Source organism: Aythya fuligula, chromosome 11 (assembly GCF_009819795.1).
Source record: "Aythya fuligula isolate bAytFul2 chromosome 11, bAytFul2.pri, whole genome shotgun sequence".
Classification (NCBI taxonomy): Eukaryota; Metazoa; Chordata; class Aves; order Anseriformes; family Anatidae; genus Aythya; species Aythya fuligula.
The window spans coordinates 10,457,207-10,472,224 of NC_045569.1; the positions used below are offsets into that span (position 1 = coordinate 10,457,207).

Below are 15,018 nucleotides of genomic sequence, written 5' to 3' on the forward strand. Positions count from 1 at the left end.
GGACATGTCTCACCCCACCAGAGCAGATACACCTGGTGAAGATGTGGGTTAGTTCTGGCTTTAGGTCTGGGCTTAGAGCTGGTGTAGCAACACTGATTTACAGTGCTGTCTTCCAAAGCTCTTCTCTGAAGGACTGGCATGAAATGAACCTGCTTATAACCCTCTGCATGTAAATCTCTCGTGTCTGTCAGTTGCTGTGGTATTTCTTAGATGAAGTGGGGTCTTTCCTGTCACAGGGCTGTTGAGAGGTGGAGTCTTAATTGGAAAGTGGGTAAATTTCCCTTCTGTGGTGCTGAACTGTGTGCTTCAGGCTGTCAGCAAGTTAATTCTGTGGAAGACCTTCCTGTAGGACAAGTATGATGGTACTTCTCTGTGAAAAAGGAGGTTTCCAGCACCACATTATTTCTGCTGTGGTGCAAGCAAAGTTGTGCTTTCAGGGAAATCCTAGTAAATGTTTCTTGTTCCTGCTTGGTGGGTGAGGCTGGCCTCACAAGTAGGTGCTGACTGCTGGCACAGTGGTGATGCTGGGTGCTGCTGAGCCAGGGCTAGGAAGTGGCTGCCTTTGGTGCCTTCACCATTCAATGGGAACACAACCTTTCCAGAAGCTGCCTCTGGGCTGCACAAGACACTGAAAAATAAAGTAACCTGAGCTATCCTGGCTGGTCCAGCAGCTACCAACTGCAAATATTTGGGTGGGCCAGCATCTGTCTGGTGCATGTTAGCCCACCAGCAGTCCTGGCCTTGCCTCATTAGTCTGCATTGGGACCTCTCCAGAGGTAGCGAGGGCCTGAATGCTGCAGTTCTGCAGGTCAGTTCGCAGTGTTCTTGAGTGAGCAGGACAAGGCTCTGCTGGATCAGGGTCTCTTGGTGAGCCTGGCTGTTGGGTGGGTGGCCTTGCAGAGCTGTCCCTTGGTCAGAGCCAGGGACTTCTCATGTGGTGACTTGGCTCTGTGTTAAATCACTCCTGATGAACTTGTGAGCTTCTGGTGCTTTTACTCAGTGCAAGAACAGCTTGTGCATTGTGCATAGTAGTTAGGCTGCATTAACATAAAGCTCATAGCTCCTGCAGTCCTCACTACTGTCTCAACTTAATGAGCCTGGAGATCCACCCTTAATGTAGTAGCTGTAGCAGTTAAAAGTACTGCCTCTGTTTGACTTCCTCTCTTCTGGTGGCAGGGCTTGGGGAAGAGATGTATTCCAGTAGGGGAAACTTGTACTTTTAATCTGTTCATGGTCCCTCCAGCTTTTCAGTTGTCTTCCTCAGGTCAAACTAAATTTATCCTGGATTGAATGTGTGTTTAAGAAGCCCCATTCAGCCTTAAGAGGATTACATGTGGTGGAGGAGGAGGGACTGCAGAAGTTCATGACCTTTCACTAATGCTATTGGGGAAACACGTGTGGAGATGCCCTGCTTGGTGTGGTGAAGTGCACAGAGATGGCCACGGCATCGGGCTGAGCAATGTGAGACAACGAGCTTATTCAGGGCCCTGTTCCTGACACAGGTGGGGAGTTATCCAGGTGGCGGAAGGGACTGCCACTGGAGACTTAAGTGGGCATACCTAATGTTAAATCTCTATAAAGATCAGTTTGCAGTTAATGATAATCCTCAGTGAACTTAATTGCCTCGTCAAAATGATCTGAGCTGTCAGGCCCAGCCTGATGCCACAGTCGTTTATGGGTGCTCGCTCCAGGAGCTTCCCAAACACAAGGCTTAGGTCAGGCCCAAACTGAAGGGTACAGCGTGGCAGCACGGTGGCTGCTGGCCATGAAGGCTGTAATTGTGGAACCTGTCTGGTTGCTTCCCAGACGGGATCGTGCGGTGCTTCAAAACACCTGCCTCTCTTCAGAGAGCACTGAATCAGCCTGAAAGGCAAAACTTCCTCAGCATGGCTATGTCACGCAGACATCAGCTTGTTGTGGCCTTGCATGCCACAGCTTCTGGTGTTGGTTCTTCCCAAAATGTAAAGCTAATGTGTGTGCTCACCGCTGGTCTGGGTAAGAACGTGAGTGAAGCCATTCTCTTTAAGTAGCTTTTGTTGCACAGCTGTTCAGGTGGTTTTTTTTGTGTTTTTTTTTTTTGCCAGGCTTCAAAGCCTGGCCTTGCTGGCTACCAGATCTGGGTAGGAAAGCTTCTGAAATCCTGTCTGTTCTGTAGGGACAACTTCCAGCCTAAGTGGAACAGCAAGTAAAGCTTCTCTTTAGCCTTTGTATGCCCATTTGTTCACCTGGCTAAAGGACTTGTTTCAACTAAAGGTGATATGGACTGAAAACAAGGGCTTGAAGTGGCTGTAGGTACCCCAAGTGTAGCCGTATGTTGTCTGTAAACTGACAGCCCATTGTTCAAAGGATTGGGGTATGCTTAAACTGCTTACTGTGGCTTGAGGTGCCAAGGTGAGCATAAAAGGCTGCTAGCTGAGACCCATCAGCCCTTAATGATTCTGGGGAGTTCCTTTATTTAAGGAAAGCCAAAGGAAGAATGCTGACCAAGACTAAATCAGCTTGTTGCCTGCCATCAGCTGCTGTTAATGGCATCCCTTGTTTAGCCACCGAAAAAGTTCTCCCTGGTACTGTAATGTAAATGCCTCTGTCCTTCACTGCCCTGCAGCCACCAAGACGGAAACACTGGATAGATGGCACTGGGATGAGGGGAAAAATACTGTGGATGGTGACCCAAAGCATAGCACAGTGGTGCCTAAGCCAGGGCAAGGCTGTGGCTTGCCCCAAATAAGTGCCGGATGCCCTGGACACAAACCCAGGAGAGCTGAACGGGATGTTGCTGCAGATCCAGCAGGTTTCCTGAGGGTCTCATGACCTGCTGTGCTGAGATGGTGTTTGGTTGTGCAGGTTTTTGGGCACTAGTGCTGTGACAGTCTCTCAGAAGTAGGTAGAGCAGTGAGCCAAAGTTGCAGCCCCTCTTAGTTTCTTAAATAGTTGGTTGCTAGCTGTTCAAGTGCTTGTGGTTACCAAAAGAAGTCAAACTCCTTCAGCTGGCTGTGAAATGGTTCATGCAGCAACAAATTTCTCCACTTGAGGAGTTTTTCAGATTACAGGAAAGATGCTTAGTTGTGTATTAGAAAAACCTCTTGTAACTAGTAGGTTTATGCCTAACAAGAGCTTTCCTAAGCCCCTGATGATCCCCGGTGTACCTGAGGAATAAAATTGCCTCATCCTCTACAGGCTTTCGCTCAAGATTTGTTGTAGTCTGCCTTGTACGCAAAATGTATTTGAGAAGCTTAATTTTCATGGATGCAGTTCCTAGCCTTTGAAACCGGAGGGATAAAAAGGTGTGAAAGGCAAAAGGGCGCTCCTGCTGTGAGCCGCCTTTCCGCTTGTGACCCGAAGGGCTTAGCAGGGTTTGCCTGGCCTCCTGCTTCTCTGGATTTGATCTGGAAGTTCAGAGCTATAGCTCACAATGCTGCTGCGCACGAAGATGCCTTGGAGCTGCATCTCTTGGTGAACAGAGCTCCTTCCGCTCTGTTTTCCAGCAGAGCTCTTATCCCTCCCCTGTGCCCACGCTTGTTTGTGGAGGGGCTTCCTCTGCATTCAGGCTCCGCTAGAAATTAGTGTGTGGGAGGGAAGGGGGACCTTGCATGGCCACAGAAGCAGGAGGAGTGTTTGGTTTGTGTGTGCTTAACCATTCTGCTTCCTTTTTTCCCCTCTCTGTATTTTCCCAGTTTTCAAGACAAAGCGTGCTTGCTGGATTTTAGCTGGCTTTGCAGGTGGCCTGCGTCTGGAGGGCTTGGAAGTCTGAATGCCTTGGTGCTTGCTTGTGTCAGTTTGCAGAACGAGTCTGATGGCACTGAGGGATGCTGCTGCTGTGGGGCAGGGCCTGGCTTGTGCTCGGCTCCTCGTGCTGCCTTAACCCCTCTGCAAGCTGCCTGCGGGCTGTGGCGCTTGGTGCCAGTCCTTCCTTGTCCTCTCCACTCAGGCTCAAGCTGTAATTTTCTAAATATTTTCCTGTTTGAAATGCCTGGCTGGTGCAGCCGCACTGCATACCAGATTGGGGAAATGAGCCAGGCTAAAACTAACTCCTGGTGGCGTGGCTTTAACCAGATCGGTTCCCCAGCCCAGCTTCCAGGGTGGAAGCTCATCTGCCTAAACTGGTGTGAGTGGGGAGGGAGTGCTGGGGTGGGGACAAGTGGCTGGGGCTTGCGTAAGCCTGCTGGTAGGGTTGAGCTGCAAGTTCAGGGCTGAGCCGCGTGGAGATGCTCCTTGTGAAGAAGCCTTTGAAATGCCTTAAATGTGGGGCTAACATTTGAAGTCTGAAAAATGCAGCTTTCTGTCGGGGCGGTGGTGTGGAAAGCTGCCCAGCCTGTGCTGCTGTGCGCCCTGGCTCTGGGGACGTCCCGATCTGGTGGGAGGACGTCACCTGGGAGAGCTGCTGAGACTCGCACGGGAGCGCTTCACTAAGGACCTGCTTCTCAGGATGCTGCTGAAACAAAACCCGACCGGCTCGGGCATGAGCCCAGCACCGCAGCACGGCTCCCTCTGCCATGATGGTTGGGTTCCAGGGGCAACTCCAGGGAAAAACCCAGGTTGGAAAGATTTGGGCTGGTTCTCGGGGCTCGGAAAAGTCTGCGGCAAAGCATTTGGGCTGGGCTGGGTCAGATTGCAAAGTGAAACTAATATTTGGTAGGCACGTACTTGCAACTAACTTGAGGTTGTGACTCTTCAGACTGGATTTCTGTAGGAAATTAATTCCTCCTGCCCTGCATCCTATTAGTTTTACATGTGTGCCATTAACAATTGACTGCTTTGTAGCAAATTTCCATTCTCTGAGTTTGAAAATAAGCATTCCAGAAATGCATTTTAAATTCCCTTTTTAAGTTTTTTTCCTTGATGACCCATATCTATCTTTCTCTGTGGCTGTTTGCCATTAAAGGGGAAGCAGGCTTGTGCTGGCTGTTTGCTTCGGTTGGGAGAAGGTCTAATTAAGAAATGCTGGTTATCAAAGTAAATCCTGCTTTGTTTCAGCAGCTATGCCTGTTAACTGAATTGCAGAGAGCTTGTCTTCAATGTAGGTTGAAGTCGTCAGAAAGAAACACATCTCTGAACCCAAATCTGATTGGGTTCAATTAAACAAAATAGCTTATTTCCTGAGAAATAGGGATAGTGAGGGAAAGCTGGCATGTCTGGCTTAGGATGCTGTGGTATGAGCACTTTGAGTTCGTTCCCTATTTTCCCTGTTTGTTCAGTTGTGGGTTTTCCAGAGGGGCTCTGGATGGGATTTGAGTTCTGCTGTCAGAAAATGCTTCCTGCTTGTGTCCGTGCTTGTGAGAACATCAGGTGTGATGGGAGTTGATGGTGGAGATGGTACAAAACCTGTGCGATTCTGTTCCCCAGGTGGAAGGTAGCCTCCTCCTGCCAGGGATGGGGACTCATGCAGAGCACTTGTGCATTTCCATAAACACAGAAATGTTGCATATTCATATGGGCAAGTTATGGTTGCTGTGGGAACTGAGTTGTCTGAGCAATGTGCCTTTCTCCTCTCCTCCCTACAGCTGCATTATAAATGTTTTTAGGGCCTGTCCAAAACGAGCAATCCAAAAAGTGTACAGGAGGAATTAATGCAGTAAAACACCCAGCCGGAGATGCGGCACGATGCTTTCAGAGAAATACTCGGTGCTGTTACAGGCGCCTGGTAGCAATTTGACTGAATTGGTGCTACAGCTCGTACTAGCATACTAGGGGAGCAGGAAAAGCTGTGCTGATGCTATGCCAGCAGGGTACCATGGAGGATGCTGTGGCCAGGGAGGCAGCTGGTTGTCAGTGGGTACAGTTTTAGCTGCTTGCATCCCGACTGTGGTGTTTTAGCTCCTGAAACCACTGTGGGGTGAAGGCAAGGGCCCCACCTCGGTGCCTGGCTGTGCTGGGTGCTGAGTGAGGAGAGATGTGGCTGTGGGCACAGAAAAGGAGGCCTGTGGAGGCCAGCAGGCTGCCTGGGATGGCCAGGGCCGCACGTGAGGGATAACGTGACGGGCTGGAGTCGCTGAAGAGCCGCGAGCAGCGTGTGCGCGAGGTGCACATCTGATGGCACAGTGGGAGGGAAGGGGGCAGGGGGAGGAGGAGGAGACAGCTGCCACTGCCTGGAGCTGGCTTATAAATGCCCTCTGACTCAGATTTCGGGTAGCACGGCTGAGCATCTTGTGGTTTCATCAGCCCCCAGATCCCGCATTAAGCTGGAATTCGCAGACTATGAACCTGCTGCGTTTCCTTAGGCTGTTGGCACAGGCTTAAACCGAGGCAGGAATCCGGCATCTCCAGTACCGTAGGCTCGCGCACCTCCCGCAGGGGAGGGGAGGGCTCAGGGCAGGGGGGGACCGGGCAGGCGGAAGGGAAATAGGCCATGGAAATTCCCGATGGGAAACGGGTCCTGCGCTCCCTACGTTGGTGTGATGTGCCCACGCGGACCGGACAGGGATAACGCACTTCCCTCTGGGTAGCGGGGAGGGGGGTGAAGGTTATCCTTGTTACTCAGTGGTAAACAATGCAGAGTCAGGGAGGCAGAGTGGCCAAGCTGAACCGAATAGATTATGCTAGCAGAATTGTGAAGCTTTGCATCGGGCTCTGAACTGGAGCCAGCAGCTGGAGGCTGTCCAGGACTAAAGTGTTTTTGGGTTTTGTGGGCGGAGGGAGGCGGGGACAGGAGAGCTGGGTAGCACTAAAACTAACTGTCTGCTGTCGCTGCTGCGATCGTCGTTGCTGGGGGGATCGCTGTCTGCTGCGCCGTGGAGCTCTGCTTTTGTGCTGCCTGGCTTACCGGAGCTGCACCCTTTTCCTCCTGCCTGCCGCCTTGTCTTTCGGGGGAATCCATCCTTTCTTCTTACCCCTATTTTGTAAGAGCTGATGCGGTTCTCTTGCATGGCTGAGTGACGTCACTGTCAGCACAGTAAGCATCAGCAGCCTGGTCACATGCTGACCCAGTCAGTAATGCAGGCGGGATAGGAAGGTGGAGGGGCTGAGGGGGGTGGGGGGCTGGTTTCTGGACATATGGTAGCCCTCCCTTTCGGGGTGCAACCGCTGGCTGCGGCGGCAGTGGCTTCAGAGCAGCGCCAGACCTGCCTTGGGGCTTAACGCTTCGGAAAACTCCTTTCGAAAGAAAAGCAGCCCTGAACTCTCAAGCTTCTGTTTGTTCTCAATCTGAGCAGACTTCCAGGACTCTGAAGAAGCAGTGGCAAGCAGGATGCTTTTCCCCACATCCACGCAAGAGTCTTCCCGTGGCCTCCCCGACACCAACGACCTGTGCCTTGGCCTGCAGTCCCTCAACCTGACAGGGTGGGACAGACCCTGGAGCACCCAGGACTCTGATGCTGCAGCACAAACCAGCACACAGTCCGGTGAGTGACACATGCAGCAACAGTTGCTGGATTCCTTTTTTTTTTTTTTTTTTTGGCTCTTTTAAAGCTAATGCAGAGCAATTGCTTGTGTAACAGGGTGCTGGCAGTTTCCGATGGGGGCTTGTCGCCCTGTAGTGCTTGTGTAATGTGGTGGCAAGGGCAGGGTTGAGTTGGGGAGGCTGTGGCTGGCTGTGCCACAGCCCCCTCTGCTCTGCTGTCAGTTCACTGCAGGCAGAAGTGCCCGGGCTTATCTTTCGCTGTCGCTGTGACGCTGCTGCTGGAGGAATAACGCAGCTGAGAGAAGAGAAATCCTCTCCCTGCCACTGCATGGAGTGGGTGGGGGGTGTGGTGCTAGGGCACTGAGCCACGCCGCCTGCGAGCGCAGCCCAACTTCGCTCCGGTGGCCGGAGAAAATCCCCAGCGGCAGGCAGGGCGCGTTGCAGCCGGGTGTTTGCAGAGAGACCCCCTGCCTGGCTGCAAGAGTCCCGGTGGCAGTGCTCACCCCTGCGCAGCAGCAGTGCTGGCTGCACGACTGCCTCTGGGGTGTGGTAGGTGCAGCCAGCACCTGGCAAACTACTTCAGCCTGGGGGATTCAGAGGGAGCCTTCCCTGGCTGGAAGCATCAGTCCGCTCCGAGCAGCGGGCTGGAGGAGGTGCAGCAGAATGGCTTCTTGCTTGAACCCCTGTGGTCCGGCGCAAACCTACGTGATTGGCAGGGTGTGGGCTTGCAGCCGTACTGCTGGCTTCCCTTCCCCCAGTGCTGTGTCCCCAGCTGGGATGGGATGGGGAGTCCTGGGGGTGCTGGGCACTCCCCAGCACCACTCAGGGCTCAGTTAACTCCTACGGAGCTACTGGCTTTCTCTGTCAAACCGTGTGTGCTCAGGATGAGGAAGGGGCGCCTCGTGCACAAACTCGTTGCAGCTCCCTGTCGCGGGGCAGGGGGTGTGGTGGAAAGGGACGTGTTCATTTCCCAGCCTTGCGGGGCTGTAAGGACCAGCTTCTCCAGCGCTGGCGTGCTCATTCAAGTATCAGTCCATGGAAAGATCTAGTGCTTTGGCAGAGTTTGTACAAGTTCAGCCTGGTTGCTACAGAAACTCATCCCTTTATAGCAGCACGCTGCTGCTTTGTTAAAAGGGTAGTGCATCTCTGCGCAGACTTGGGTGACACAGGAGGCCCCAGGCATGAAGTTGTTGCTGACAGGAATGTAGATATCCCCTGGGCAGTGCCATGTGGGTGTCTGGGGGGGGGGTATGAGGTGCTGCAGACCACCTCCGATGCCCAGCTGTTTACACTGTGTGTGCTCTGAGGGGGTGCTGCCCCTGGATAGGAAGAGCTGAGCTTTTGGGACACAACACAGCATGTCACTGCATCGGTCGTAAAAATCGCTTGTGGGGTGGCAGAGTTTGAAATGATAGCTTTGTCAGCACCGCTTGCTCGAGTTCCCACATCCAGTTCCTGCAAGACAGAGCTCATGGACCCTAGGGCAGGCAACCAGGGTCTGCTATGGTCAGGCTGTGGTTGCTGTATGAAACCTCCAGCACATGGCCCTCTGGGTTTCCCTGAACGAGCCAGGGAACACCACGCTCACTGTGTGTCCTGTAGCTGATTCACTGCCAGCTCAACCCCTGCTGAAGCATGGCGGGGGGATGGAGGAATGGGAGTTATCGGTGCTGTGGGCTGGACAGATGCCTTAGTACAGGCTGTGCGCAGAGCCCCTTATGGCAGCAAGCAGACTGTAGGGCCCTGGGCTGTGCTGTAGGACCTTTAATGTAAAGGATCACTCAAAGGAGGCTGTGTCGGTGCTGAACCATTCCTCCAGCATTAACCATGCCATGCAGGGCTGGGTCATAGTGCTGCAGAACTGGGGCTGTCACGCACTGGGGTGGCTGCTCCGTGCTGGTGTCCCAGCCCCACCTGATCTGGTGCGGCTGTCCCCAGCTCTCTTGGCCAGCTTCCTGCCAGGCTGTGTTGGCAGAGGTGCAGACATCTCTGCAGCGCTCTGCCAGGCAGGCAGCAGCGCTTGCACGAGCCTGTGGCAGGCTTCTGTGTGCCGCAGGTTGAGCTGCGTAGACTGTGGTGCTGGGGGATGTGTGCCCTTCCAAGGGCAGGGGGCTTCTGGTTTTGTAAGGGAGGTGAATTTGGGGGGTGATGTGAAGGTGCTGTGGTGATCTCCCTGCTAGTAGAGGCTGTGCCCGGTGCCCCTGTGGATTGCAGTGTGCTGTGCTGGAGCTCCTGCCACAGAGGCTTGGGAGGAGCGGTGGAAAGGGGCTGTGCCTGGGTGGCCTGCATCCCCTGGGTGCTTTTGGTAGCAGCAGCTGTTGGGAGGTGGCACCCAGCATTGTCTGGAGAAGACTTCCTCACTTTCACTCCTCCTATTCCCTTGGTATAGGAGGTGGGGATGACTGGGGCATAAACCAGCCCAGATGCAGCTTCCCTGGAGGAGCCTCAGGCCTTCGGAGCACCCCGGCTGTATGGTTGGGGTGTCCTGAGGCTGCATTCTGCCTGTCCATCCCACCCTCCCTTCCAGGACGTGCAGCAGGTAGGCCAGGCATGCTCCTGGGCCTGCCCAGTTGTTCCAGTCCTGCTCCAAGCACTGTGGAGATGGCATCTGCTCACTGGGGAGGTGAAATGTTGGGGTCTGTGTGTGGCTGTGGTACGGCTTCAGCCTGCCTACGCCTCCTGGGGCTGCAGAGCTGCGGCTGCCTGCTCTGCCAGGGCCCTGGAGCAGCAGTGTGAAGCTCCGGGGGAGGAGAGGCCGTGTAGCTCGGGAGCACCTCCTGAAAACTGGGGAGCTCCTCTCTGGGTGGTGGAGGAGCACTCCTGGGCCTGTGAGCTGCGCAGATCTGAGAAGCTAGTGGACATTTGTGGGTGGCCTGGCCATGCTGTGGCTGAAAGGAAGACGTGGGCTGGGTGCTTCTATGTCCGCGCACTCCTAGCACCCGGCATTGCAGCCTAGGAGGCTGCATGAGCCTGCTCCCCAGGGCTGGGAACTCTTTTGGGGGTGTTCTGCAGGCAGGTGAGGCTGTGTCAGGGCTGGGCAGTCTCTAGGGGCTGGGGAGGGATGGTGCTGCTGGCACCCAATGCCTTTGGAAGGTTCCAGCAGTGACTCAGCTGCGCAGACCCATGGGGAGGTGGCTGGAAGGGTGGAAGTGCAAAAAGGAGGAGGAAAAAAAAAAGCACAAGTAACAGTCAGGCTAAAAATACTGCTGATGTGGTCCCCTGCAGTGCCTGTGCTTGAGCACTGACGAGCTGGGACCTCCTCTGCTGCCTGTCGTCCCTGCCAGCGCAGAGCTCGGAGCCGAAGGGGAGGACCTGCTGGCTGCACACCCTCCTGGTGTCACCTTGTGCACCCAGGGTGGTGGCATGGCACAGCAGGACCCGGTGCCACACCAGAGGAGGCCAGGGTGCGGTGAGGCCGGTTTGTATGCTCCAGTCCTGCCTCTGTCCCCCTTCCCAAAGGGATGCTGGAATGGCTGTGCGGGACCGGGCTGTTATAATGCGCCTTCCTTCTGGGTGTAGCACCGTAATGCACCGAGGACGTGTACTTAGCCCTTGAGAGCGTGCCAGACGCGCTGCCAGCCCCTGAAGCTGGTGTCTGGAGAGAGCCTCCCCAGGAGGCAGCAGCTGCTGCAGGCTGAAGCCGCCTGCATTTATTGGCTGTAGGAGTGAACTGCTGTCTCATAGCTGGGAAGGCACATCAAACCCGCTGCTGCCACTAGATCTGTCAGGCTGGAAGTACTTCATCGAGCCCCAGAAAGCTGCTCGGTGGCCTGGGGAGGGGCTTTTGCAGGAAACTGGCCTGAAGCACTTCCAGTGCTGGCATCCCAGCTGTCTTTCTGGAGGCAGCGTTTCCCCTTTACAGCATCCCAGCAGCGGGCAGCCGCTTGCCTCAAGACCTCTGTGTTCCTCCCTCTGCAGGGGCAAGGAAGGGGTAAGAGGCAGCAAGGCAGGACTGCCCTTGGTGGCATCCTTTATCCTTCCTGTTTCTAAAGGAGCTTGAGCAAATGGGGTCCTGTTCCAGTTCTTGCCCAGAGAACCAGTGACAGCAGTGTGGGTTTCACAACTCCCTCACTGCTGTTCTGCCCGTGTGCCAGCTGCTTGGTCTGGCTGGCCTGGTCTGCCCTATATGGGTTAGTCTCAGCCTCCCTATGTGGGACAGGCAGGTTTGCCCACTGGGAAATCATCCTAAAACCAGTCTGTTAATGTGAAGCTTGCCACAGTACCAATGCACTGGAGGAGCTTTCTGTCCTGGTCCCTGAGCTGAGTGTGGCCTCCATAGGCTCTAACACAGGTGTAAGCAGTGCTTGGTGTCGGTTTCAGACTTCTTTGTTCTGCTCATGTCCCTGTAAAGAGAAGGAGCTTGATCCTTCAGCCCCTCTTCAGAGATCTGCAGCCTCAGGCTTTTTGCTGCGCACTGGTTGTGGGGGGGACGACTGCCAGGGTGTTTTCAGGAGGATCAGCTCTGCTCTGTGATGTCACTCGTGTTGTTCCCTTGCCCCTAAACAAGTTCTGAACGCTGCTATCAGTGTCTTGGGAAACTGCTGATGGTGGCCTTGCCTCCTGGGGGCTGGGATGCTGTCTCTGGGTGAGGACAGCCTGAGCAGATGTGCAATTCCAAAATGTCCCTGAGTTCTTAAGCATCACCATGAGGCTGCTGGTGTGGCAACAGACTTGAGTTTGGTCTTGGATCCTTTCAAGAGGGGCTCCCAGTTCTACCGCTTCCCACAGCACAGCAACTTCTTTCCACAGTAAGTGTGGATGTGCTGGTCATCTGCAGCTGCTTAAAGTCTGCTGGGCCAGAGCTGCGGGCAGTCTGTGTGCTGCCTGGCAAGGAGCTGGGGTCTCTCTTAGGAGGCTCTAAAGCCTGCAAGGCAAAAGCCCATCATCCCCTGAAGGGGGGATGTGTCTTTCAAGATACAAGACCTGTTGCACAGGAAGATGTGTGGCTGTTTCCATGGTCTCCTAGCCTTTCTTCCCAACAACAGCAGGAGGGACCTGCACGCTGCTCCCCCAGGACCGGCTATTTGCAGACTGTCTTCAAAACACTGCATCTGTGGTGGCAGGCACCTGGGAAAACACCTCCTCCAGAGCTGGTTAGCTTTGGCAGAAGGAAGCAGGAAGCACCCCTCTTTCTGCAGGGTAATCCAGACTCCTGGTGTGTGCCATGGCTGCAGAGGAGGTTGGTGAGTGTTGCTGATCAGTCTGGGGTGGTTGCTAATGAGCACGACACAGCAGGTGCTGCCCTTCCTACAGGGCCAGAGCTGCTGGCTCAGAGTGCTCAGCTGCAGAGCTTGAGGAAGACCCTGGAGGGACAGGATCTGGGTGAGGAAGTCCCCAGGGCATCCATTCTGTTTAATTTGCTGCTGGGCTAACCTGTGCTGCAGCACGGTGCCAAGTGCCCGCTCCCAAGCAGGGCGGCAGCTTGGTACAAACAGTTGCAGTGCCTCATACGTGGAGATCAGTTTTAATAACACAAGGGAAGATGTCCAGTTTTCCAAGCTGGAAGCTGGCCTGCCTCGCAGGGTCTCCTGTGTGCCCATTGTACTGCAGCGCTGCCTACGCAATGGCCTGCCTAAAAGCTTGCCCCGTGCCCTCTTAGCTCCTGTAGGGCTTTTCTGAGGGCGTACTTGGTGTGGATGCTTAATGGGCACTTGTTTCTTGAGGACATCTCAGTAAGGGCTGATCACATTCCATGGGCTGATTTCTCAGCTGCTGGCCAGAGCTGGCTGTGCTGAGGAACAGAGCCCAGAGCACTTGATAGCTGCAGGCTGTTTGTGGGGCAGTGGTGCTTGATCCTTAACGGAATAACTCATGTATCAAATAAGTAAAACAAGTATCCAAGCTCCAAGTTTGCAACTGGCTTCTAATGGAAGCTGCTCTTAATCCGGCTTTTAGATCTTCCATTTGAGCAGCTTCTCCTAAACAGATTTTTTTTTTTGCACTGATGTTGTAAGGCAGAAGATGCAAATAGGTGAGCAACTTGAACAGGAACCTACCCAGCATCTCTGCCTTCATCCAGCAAGAGCTAAAGTGGGTCAGGGCAGCCTCCTGGCTTGTGCTGGAGATGGCTTGCAGGAGCAGGCATGCCCCACCAAAAATCCCTTCCCTTGGTCCCTCCTGGGAGGGAAGGACGTTTGAGTGTGCTCTCCAGAGCATCCGAGGGGCTGTTGCTGCTGCCTGGCCACTGAGCCTGTGGAGGTAACGGCGGATGAGTGTGGGTGCAAGGAAGGCACAGACTTCTCAAGCATCTGATTGTTGGTGGAGGTGTGGTGGAGAAAATGCTCCAGCACTGGCAGATCTCCACCCTTCATAGACAAGCTATCTGTTGCTTCATCGCCTGGTGATGCTGGTGTGTACGAATACATGGGGCTCATGGAGCTTCCCTATAAGCTTTTGACACCAGATTGTAGTTCGAAGCGTGTGCCTCTCATCTAGCTGCTGAAATGAGCCTTACAAGTGTCTCCTCCCAAGGAGAGCATCTGAGCTGCTCCTTGGTGGCTCTGAGCTGCCCCAGGCGACTAGCAGCTTAGTCTTTTTTCCACTGTGATTGATATTGGAGGTGGTGGCAGGGTGTTTCAGATGTGTGCAAGCTCTGGCCTGGGGTAAAATTCATCCCCAAAATTGTGCCAATCAAATGAGGGATAGGACAGACAGGTTTTCTTCCATCCCTTGTGCTGCTAGGTGTCTAAGCAGTGGCAGGGCTGCTTATTGCTGGGCAGAGTGAGGCATCAAAGTCTGCCTGCTGCAGCTCATCTGTGGTAACATGGTAGCTCTTCAGAAGAAGTCCGGAGTCTGTTTTTATCTCCCTGCCTTGTTACAAACCCTGTGGTGTGTGCAAGGCTGAGTGTGTCCAGGTGTTGCTGCATGAGGGCACTGCTGGAGGGCGGCTGGTCTGAACCTGCCTGCCTGTGGGCTCAAGGTAAATCGCCTTCTCCAAGACCCTGCATGGGGAATGGGACAGGCTGGGGAAAGCAGTGTAGCCCAAGGGGGGCTGAAGAAAAAGAAACACTAATTGGGCCAGCATCATGTCCCAAGGCCATCCGTGTGAGAAGACTGTGGAGAAATGCCTGGCTCCCCTCCTTGTGTGCCATTTCCCAAAGAGGCTTGCATTTGGGGCAACAGCCTGTTTTAGTTGTTCTTCCTTTGCCCAGAGGGGTTTTTCCAGCATGCTGCTCCCCCATCGTTCTCCAAAGAGCTCTCCTTTTCCTAAAGCTGGTATCCTGATGGACTTGACACCCCACAAACTGTGATACAGCTGAGCAGTGAAAATGAGTCAGCCTCAGCCTTGTTATCACAGAAACTAACACATGCTGCGGAGTTTGCACCCTGGACGCTGCAGCAGATAATTGAGAGGAGTTTAGTACTTAAATATAGAAGTGTTTGTTCTTGAGGCTTGCAAAACTGAAGCTTGTTGTGCAGAATTTGACCTGAATATGTTGGCTTTTAAATATATCTGGGACTGATACGTGTTAAACCTTGCTGTATTTCACCGTTCTGATCTCTTAAGACGAATGCAGTTGTGGCAGTCTGCTTAGTGAATGCAATTACCTGTGCGCTTCTAAAATCCTGAATCATGTTCTAGCTGTCCTTGCTGATTTTACATCTACCTTGGGCATCCATTTTCCCCTCCCAGAAACATCGTAGTAAATTCCCTGCCTCAAGAAGCAGTTAAGCTTGCTGTC

General features: G+C 53.8%; 1 protein-coding gene across 4 annotated transcripts in view; it reads left to right on the forward strand.

The window, feature by feature from the left end:
- Nucleotides 1-15,018, forward strand: part of CPEB1 (cytoplasmic polyadenylation element binding protein 1) — a 34,996-nt gene that overhangs the window by 6,247 nt on the left and 13,731 nt on the right. For 2 of the 4 annotated variants that reach the window (XM_032195150.1, XM_032195151.1), the window contains exon 3: nucleotides 7,149-7,337. In XM_032195150.1, the coding sequence (XP_032051041.1) occupies nucleotides 7,149-7,337 (189 nt within the window). Of the gene's footprint in view, nucleotides 1-6,530; nucleotides 6,890-7,148; nucleotides 7,338-15,018 lie in introns of those variants that run through there. The other 2 variants (XM_032195147.1, XM_032195146.1) reach the window with 2 other exon arrangements.